The sequence below is a fragment of the Formica exsecta genome, unplaced genomic scaffold (genome assembly GCF_003651465.1).
Source record: "Formica exsecta isolate Colony F162 unplaced genomic scaffold, ASM365146v1 scaffold1, whole genome shotgun sequence".
Taxonomy (NCBI): Eukaryota; Metazoa; Arthropoda; class Insecta; order Hymenoptera; family Formicidae; genus Formica; species Formica exsecta.
Window position 1 is genome coordinate 500,983 of NW_021848337.1, and position 9,536 is coordinate 510,518.

General features: G+C 37.2%; 2 protein-coding genes and 1 long non-coding RNA gene across 3 annotated transcripts in view; 1 reads left to right on the plus strand and 2 right to left on the minus strand.

The window, feature by feature from the left end:
- Positions 1–9,536, minus strand: part of LOC115246078 (teneurin-a) — a 486,292-nt gene that overhangs the window by 425,601 nt on the left and 51,155 nt on the right. The window lies entirely within an intron of this gene.
- LOC115246099 overlaps positions 1–9,536 on the plus strand; it is a 244,898-nt gene that overhangs the window by 181,843 nt on the left and 53,519 nt on the right. The window lies entirely within an intron of this gene.
- LOC115246092 (esterase E4-like) lies at positions 97–2,978 on the minus strand. The gene is made up of 9 exons (XM_029824699.1): positions 2,712–2,978; positions 2,266–2,554; positions 1,975–2,160; positions 1,692–1,891; positions 1,308–1,476; positions 1,065–1,231; positions 813–957; positions 524–656; positions 97–437 (listed from the first exon to the last, which is right to left on the minus strand). Exons 1-9 carry the CDS (start codon positions 2,961–2,963, stop codon positions 275–277), a joined length of 1,704 nt encoding a protein of 567 aa, XP_029680559.1. The 5' UTR covers positions 2,964–2,978; the 3' UTR covers positions 97–274.

Below are 9,536 nucleotides of genomic sequence, written 5' to 3' on the forward strand. Positions count from 1 at the left end.
TATATATATATATAATTGATAAAATCTGGATTATAAAATATATATTGAGTTTTAGTGTCTCTTTTCTCACGGTGAACAACATTTCACTAAATGCTTTCACAGATAACATATTTTATTTAGATGTATTTGCAATCTTTTTATATAATATATTATACATACATATTATTCCTTACAAGAATAATCATACATTATTATTTGTTAATTATGAGATTTGATGTGGTTATTATATTTGACCTGCATTCTCGTAAATTAACATATTTATGTTTATATATATTTAGTCAAGAACATTTTTGTACAAATTCATCCAAAAATTTATTCTATCTTGCAGTAAGCCTTTCTCCATTTTTAACTCTTGATTGATATTCATGTAATTATCTTCTTTACCTCTGGGTTCCCAGTTCACAGTTACATACTCATTCATATTCGATGTAGGATTCCTGAAAATATCACAATTAGTTTTTCGATTTTATATCTGCAATTATAGATCAATTTAATAAACCAAAGATTATCCAGTCACACACACCCGTCTTTTGCAAAATTTGCCAGCAAAGTGGTAAAAATACGCATCATCTTCTCCGCAGGCGAACCAGATTGTGGCACATTTTTCAAAGCATCCGAATAGAATTCATAAGTCATATCGTCGCCATGAGCAACGCCTATGTTGAATGAGGCAACAATTATTGTGAATAAACAAAATTAATTAAATTGAATTTACAACCACTGCAATGTATTGCGATGGCAATAACGTAATAAATTGTGATATAGAGGAAATATAATCTTTTTACGGCATGTGTGTGGAAGCCATAACTCACCATCCTCTACTTGAAACATAGTTTTCATCATACCGAATGGAGCTTCGTAAGAAAATATGTACTCGTAAATTGGAGCCGAAATTCGGGAGCTTAATATATCTAAACTGAGCGCGGTCGCAGCGTCAAACATGATGTCGTCCAACATCTAAAATGCATAAACAGCATTAATATGCACGTCATTAAACTTAGGGATAGAAGGTTGCTTGCACAAATTTTAACGATAGCGGAACGATATTAACATTAAGTACTTACCATCGTGAACTCTTTCGTCGTTTCCGTGGAGATCGACTTATCCCCGAAGTAAAAGCTCTTCAGGCTTTCACCTAGTTGGCTCTTCTGCCCGGCATCGGTTACGTTCAAGTCGACCGGCAAAAAGTTCTCGAAATGCTCATTCATCTGATCGATATTACCAAGCATCACTGAAAACATATGTTTTGATATCGTTTACATGACGTCGAGCGTGTAACTGTCGCGTAATATCGCGTTGGTGATTACTCTGGACGAAGAAAGCGGACTCGTCGGCCGTAATTCCAGCCATAACGGGCACGTTGGCAATTTTTCCGGATTTTAGAAGCGTCCAAGGATTGTCGGGCAGAAATATTTCTTGTCCTAGATCAACTTCAACCGATGGAAGGAACGCTGCGAAGCGGCCGTTCATAGTATTCTGCAATGACATAATCGAATAATTATCCCGGCGCTCAGTACTCATTAGTGTAATTAATGTCCGCGTTGACTACGTGTGTATTACGTACATTCGTACCGTAAACTTAAATTAATGTAATGTTGCTTCTCGTATAGATATACGAGTAAGAAGAAATCTAGCTTGTATTTAGTGAGCATAACGTAACGTTTAATAAATGCTATAAGAAAATTACATACCTCGGTCTTCATTATTTCATCGCTGGCTGCAATTAATTCTTTCGGAGAAAATTCTGCGAGTTTAGAAACCAATTCAGCAGAATCATTCGTCTCAATGTCGAGCTTATCTCCTAATTTGAAGGCAAATTCTCTAGGATTGTAAGAAATTGCCCATGTATTCACTGCGCTTCCACTTTGCTGAATGGCACCGTTGAACAAACCTGTAGCACGATAAATTATATTATATTTTATCTTGATATATGTATACAATAATCAAGAATTTATTACGATTAAAATATCTCACCGTCCGACATAGGAGACATCATGTGAAACTGGACGGAACTTGCACCCGCGTCTTCGCCGAAGATTGTAACTCGGTTGGGACAGCCGCCAAAATAATGTATATTGTCTTTGACCCATTTAAGCGCCATTACCTGATCCTTTAGCCCGGCGTTGCCAAGTGCATTTTTGTCACCAGTATTTAAAAATCCTATAAATCGGTAATTCAGTTTTTATGAGTTTTAAAAGATTTAAAGATACGAAAATTATTTAAACACATTGTGCATAAACGATTTCTTGAGAAACAATCACTTACCGATTGGACCGAGTCTATAATTAAGCGTTACAAGGATGACATCTTGCTCGATTAAAAAGTCAGGGCCAAAAAAGAGATCGTCTCCGAGACCATTGTTAAAAGCACCGCCATGGAACCATACCATAACGGCTTTACGAGCATCTTTGTCCAACACCGGTGTGTAAACATTAAGATAAAGACAATCTTCTTCCCCAATCAAGTCTTGTTTTATCATACAGAAGAATGGACAAGCCGAACGATGATAAGTTGCGTCATACGTGCCTTCCCAGCCATCAGCTGGTTCCGGCATCTTAAAAATTTTAAAGGCTCGAAATATCAATTTATCTATTGTATCTAATAATCATGAATACAAGCCTTTCCCAATATTTCGACATTTTAAATATGAAAATGCTTAGTTTATTAAAGTAGATATATATGCATATAGGTAATTTTTATAATCAACTTACCTGGAATTTATTAATACCAACATTAGGTTTCGCGTATGGTATTCCCTTAAAACTATAGTACGGTGTGTTCTGCAAAACGGTGTTGGTTTTTAGGCCCTTTAAAAATCCCTGAGGAATTTCTAATTGAATATTCTGCTCGGCGTTGGTCCATGCAACCATAAACGCACAAAAGACGAACTTGTCAAACCACATTTTATTCAACACTGCAAAATGATTGTCTTGTTGTCCACCTTTTATAGCGTCGAAACACATGTTGATGATCAGAATAATGGATGATATCGGACTATATTTACGCAATCACTACTCAGCGAATATAATAGCGTGAACAGGTTATTTGTTTGCAATTTACGAGATGCCTCCATAATCTCGCGTGTCAACTATAACCATAACATGGAGTTTTCAAATAGAATCGTCAGGTCGGATTTCCTCAGTTTATCTTTAACCTCGATACATAATCTCCATTACAGGCTCATAATATACTTCCTGAAATTTATTATAATTCGCAATGTGTAAGGTACAAATTGTACGGCTTTTCAAGAATTACAGATAAAAGAGATAAATTGCTTATTGTTGTCTTCTGCAATTAGATGTGTAGATATATAAGCATGACCTAGATATTCGAAAACTTTATTTATAAACAGCGTTATCACATTTATTAGCTATTATTGATAAATTAATTTTAAAAAACTAGTTATTTATATATTATATTTTATTAAACAATATGAGATTCTCTTGTGCATTTCAAGAAGTATAGGAAATTTTATGCGATTTTGATGAATCATCGTTAATGTGATACAATCATAAAACGTCTCTATTATTATGAGCCAGCACACTCGAAATTTTCCATACGATAACATTTTTGCATTTATCTATTAAATCTGTCAATTTATCTATTACAGAGATGTATAATTTTATATAATAATTTTACATTTTAGTTATTTTAAGCATGATTGTGATTAAATTTCTTCTATAAACGATAACGTTATATAATAATATTATGTTTGAATATGTCTCAGAAATATTGAGAGAATCGCAATATTATTGCTGTAGCGAAAAATTTCAAATAGAATTTCAAGGCAGAGCGCACAAAATGCACTCGGAATGAATGAATTCTCTATAACTTACTTTTATATTCGTGTAAATAGAATAGCAGATATAAAGAAACTGAAATGAAGCGAGATATACACATATAAAGCTGTACAAACTAAGAACGAATCCGAATAATATGCCACAATAATTAAGACCATATATTTGATGCGAATTTTTTGAGCTAAGTAGTAATTAAAGTCGAGTTAAGAGAGAGAGATATTGTGGATTTCTTCGATGTAAAATTGAATTGATGTTTACGAATTTACGGCATAATTAAGATTCGCGGCGGCATACTCGACATATGCCAATTGAGACGCTGAAAACATTATCTTATTTTTCAGATTGCTCTTAAAACACGGAAGAAAATCTTTATCATTTAAAAATTTAGTAACACAAGTATTTTATTTCTAATGTTTAATTAGGAATATACAATAAAGCATTGTTTGTAGCGCGATAAATCAGTGAACACAATATAAAAAATATGAAATTGGAGTAAATCTCGTGCGCGTGATTTTCCGCTTTAACGAACGATCCGACGGTTTCCTCTGACAATCTGTTCGCCGTGCCGGGAAGAAGGAAGATACGTTCCGTGAGCTATTGCAGAGCCGTCCACCCAGCGTTCCCCCGAGTGAACTTCAGTCTGTTTCGAGCATGCCATCGAATTTTTCAAACTTCAACGTGATTTTCCATGAAGAGTTCGACAATTCTCTTGAAAAAAAGCAACGAAACGTTGCTTTTGTCATAAATGCGCATTTAGACCGAACTAATGCAACACAGCTGATAGATACACGATAGATACTCTTTAGATCTGCTGCGCTATTTTTTCAGCTATTTTTTTTTATTATTGTATTTTTTCCCGATAAATAAAGTATTTTAAAAAAGCGTTTATATACTATTCTTATTCTTATATATATTCTTATATATATATTCTTTGATCCGAGAAAAGTGAATATAAAAATAAATTAGTTTTATTCATATTGAAACGAAGTAGATTTATATAGTAAAGAAGGACGAGCCGATCGATAAGCAGTTTTATACAATAGCAAGGTACCAACTTTAAGTATGCTTCCACCCTTTTTTTTCCTAAATAGAATATCCGCTTACAGCAAGCTGCTTTCAATAGTTGCCGCTAGGGAAAAGACAAAAGGGTAGACATGGGACACTTGCGAAATATGACCACTTTGTCCACGCCCCGGCATCGACGGCTCCCGCTTCTATGCGTTTTTCACTTGAGAAACTTATGGCCCAGTTTCATGTTTCAAAGCAACTTTCGAATTTTAATCAACATGCTAATTTTCAAGAAACAAGCGATGTATGAAGATAGCAATTTGAGGAGAACGTTAATGCCAGCATCCGTTTTGAATCGGCTAACTTTGTCCAAGCCTGTAGATGTGTGTGTGTGTGTGTATGTGTAACAGGAACTTAAAATATACTATTAATTTATCTCTTTTATGTTTAATAACAACGATGAAATGTTATGTTATAATGGCGAATCTTTCTTATTGTTGACACTGCTTTAAAGGAAAGAGTATTTTTCGTCTCAATTAGTGTACGTATATATACATAGCATAAATAAGAAAAAATTTTTTCTCGATTCAAATTATTAACTTTATTTAGCATTACGCAAGACATAAATAGCTTATGAAAAAACGCAATAAATTAACAAACAATAATTTTTTGTCCCAATATATGCAAGTGATTAAGTGCTTAATCGTGCAGACACGGTTTGCAAAGCGTATCATGAAAGTAATAAAAGAGACCCGCACGCGAATTTATGAACGTACGGGCGGACAGTCGTGAGCCGTTTAACCGATCGTTGTATGCTCGAATTACGAGCCACTGACACCGGAAAAATTTCAGATAATACGAAAACAACGCGACAACCGGGCGGCCAAGTGCCAAACGCCGGTGCACGAACGAAATGGAACGCGAACGAATTTTTTTTTTTTTTTTTTTTTTTTTTTTTTCCATGTAATCGTAATATTAAAGCCAAAAATAGATCGTAGAATACGCTTAATTAAAATAAAATGCACCATACAACCGAAGTAACAGCGCGTTGCGGTCGGTTATTACGCCATCAAGAGGCTTCTTTAATGGCGCTCCGAGCTCTATGAACGCGTTGAAAGAATAAAACGCTCTCTCGCACAGTAACACACAACTACATATATATGTACGCACAATTTTTTGCCATTGCACACACTCTGTCACAATCGCGCGCCATCGACATCATCACTCCTCCCCTGATGGTTCCGGCGGACTCGGACCGAGGACAAAGCACGCGCGTATTTGACACATTTCCGTCGTACGAAAAGCATGGCGAGAGCATATTTTTACATTTTTTTCTTCCCACGACCAATTCAACGAGCCGCCGTCATTCAAGTGTGCCATCACCTCTTCGAGAGAGGCTTTTCACTTCATTTTAACTGTTAGTTCTTTTGCGGCTCTTTTCCTTTCGCGCTATATCTAGCACTATTTCTCCGTCCATCTTTCTCCTCTTCTCTATCTAGTTTCACATTCGCTCACTACTTTAATTTTCCTCTTCTCTTTCTCCGTATCCATTTGTCCTTTCTGGTCGCTTCATTCCCCGCACACTTGCTCTCTCATACTGTCATCCCGTTTTGCGCATTTCGTTCACCCGCAAACAATGTTGCGGCCGCCCTCGTGCCTACGTGCTGTTTTCGCTGAATAAATTTAATTTAAATTTTCCTGCCATTCGGGGAACGTTTATTAAGTAAATATATCACGTAGGGAAGGGGAGGACAGAACGTTGTACACACTGATATTTTCCGCGGAACTTACACCACACCAAAGCCACGAGCACGTATTGCATCCTACCATTGCCGTCATGGACGCATACATGTGTCCATGATGCACGCATGGAATAACCAGCGAAACGCGAGTCTATGTTTACAGGATTAATTTATTAAGTTTCGCGCGCGAACCCTTTTACCCATCGTTTCATCGTCCCTAGTCGAGAATCGTATGGTATGTGAATTGGAAAATGTAGTTTTGTGTTTTGTTGGAATTAAAGGACTGTTTGTAACGCGAAACGTAATATAGTGAGTGACATACGATTTTAAAGATCGGAAATCTCTCGGACGAGCTGAAATTAAAATTTTTTTGAGTGTCGATATATATGTGACATTTATATCCATAAACATATACAATAATTATCGAGAAAATAGATCCTATTGATGAGATTAATAAGATGCAGAATATCAAATTATTCGGGCAAACATAATACAACTGCGGTTTTTAATCATACTCACACATATGCAGCGTAAATGCGTTAGCTTACGCAACAGTATAATACTATCATTGATGTTAAACAAGAGAGATAGAAAATAAAGCGGAATGGCAAAAAAATGTGATATTATATTTACAGTTAAAAAAACAATTAACTAGCCATAAGCTATCTTTTTATCTATCTCGATTCACATCGAAAGCTGCTTGCAAAGAAAGAATTATGCGTAATATGTTTTCTTCATTAGGATTATAATGATTTATATAATTGTTTTTATAGATAGATACATAAAAGTTTCTCTCTGCATTTTTCCGCATCTACACACATGGAGAACCGAAAATAAAATTTTATCCCAGTTGTGTCGACCGAGTGCACTTTTTTGTGTTTATAGCAAGATCATACATAGAGAATCTATAAATACACCGATTAAAGCGCAGTTACGTTACATGTGTGTTCATTGACATGCGCCAATATTTTTTAGAAATTGTCTTTCAGCCGTAACAAATTATGAAAACATCTATTTTGTCTTGTTTTTATGTCCCGCCATCACTCGAATATTTTTTGCCAGCTTTTTACTGTGAAGATTAGTATCTGTATTAAGAACGGCACGCTGTGCATCGCGTTGTCACTTTAACTAAAGAATGACGAGGCGCAATTTACAATTTCTCTTGTAATAACACCATGGATGCTACGACAAAAATTCAGGCTTAAGCCGATCGACATGTACAATTTTGTCTAATTACTTTGTATCTATAGATAAAGATATCGAGCTGATAAGAAAAAGAAGAAAAAGAAATAAATGGAGCAAGGTGTGACAAAAGGAATTACCGTCGTTCTAGGTGTCAAACGGACAATGGTGATAGTAAAATAGCAAGGAGAAAGTCTGTTGGATTAAACCATCGCTCAGCTGGGATTAAACCATCGCATAGCGAACTTTTAACAGCGATGAGAGTAAAGCGGCGGCCCAGGCCTTTTGATTTGAATGTAAGAGCGATTTTCCGTGCGAGGAGCTTGAAAATGTAAAAGCCAACCGTTCAAGACTCTTGGTGTGATGCGGAAGAAAGTGGTAGATAGAGAAACAGTTAAAAAGAGACAGAGAGAGAGAGAGAGAAAGAAGGAGAAGCAGAGGGATGAAGAAGACAACCAGAAGGGTTAGAATATCGCGGCTCCGGCTCCGGGAAGAGGATGGAGTAACATAATTGCCTTTGCAAAGGAGGTCACAAATTCGCCATTCACAGTCGGTCAGTGCGGCTGAAAGTGTCCTTTCGGGCGTAAGGTTTTTAATACGAAGCAGAGAGAGTGCCGCTTCTGGTTTTGAAAGCATCTTTTGAAGATATTTCTCTCTCCTTCTCTCTTCTCGTTCAGTTCCGACCCCTTCGATTTTTCTTCTCCTTGCACTCTTGCAGCGCACCTTGCTGGCGTTGCGCGAGCCCGAACCAAATCGCCTCTGGTGGAATATTGATTATCGATATTTATTGCCGTGTGGTCAGCATGCGTCGCCTATATATCCGACATTAGCTCGATCAAACGGCAAGATGTACGATTTTCGGAGCCAGTCGGACATCGTCGAGTGCATCGCCGGCTGATCGAGGAGGGTATCGAACAATGCACGCGCGAACGCGTTTATGTAACAATACGATATCGTTCGTTCAAGCTGCTTCCTCGACAACGCCGTATCTGCTCTGCTTTGCATTTGGCGATAATAATATCTCGTAGTGTCAGAATTTCGTGTCGCATCGCCGGTTAGATCGGACATCGTATTCAGCCTTCGCATCGATGTTACGAGAGACACGGCTTTTATAGAAGGAGAATATCTACCATTATGAAAGAAATGGAGATTCTCTCAAAGAACCTAAAGCTGAAGGTAAGCGCATATAGAGAGGTGTCGTAATCTTTAACATCGCCGTCGCTGATTGCAGAACTTTTGACGTCGCCCGGAGCGACGTTACATCTCTTTATGGAAAGAACCGATCGGGACAGCAAACGAAGGGAGCTTATATGCAAAATTTCACGATAATGAAACACGTTTTTTTTTATCGAAATATCGTAGCCTTGATGCTCCGCCCTCGTGCACCCGATGTCAAACAACGAGATATGAATGTTTACGACGCGGCTTGTCGTAAGAACTGTAATTTACTGGTTACATTTTGTAAGACGTCATACACCGCGGCTGGAAACCGTCTAAACCGTATGTCTTATGCGTCGTATTCTTCTTGCTCGTAAATGTAGATCGTCCCAGTGGTATCAACCGTCTTCCCTCGGGCTGTCACGGGAAACGTTTTGTCTAGCTATCGAATAATATGCGCGCGAAATGTGCCGAACATAATACCCGTGTAACGAAAACGTTTACACGATACAGAAAAGAGATGCGAGAAAGGTGATCGGCACTATATTCGATTTCAAGTTGTCTGTTCGCTTGAACAGTCCGCTTTATCATTGTACAACATGATTTTTACTCGTGTCCGAGAAAGAGAAAGGGTTCTCAGGGAAAG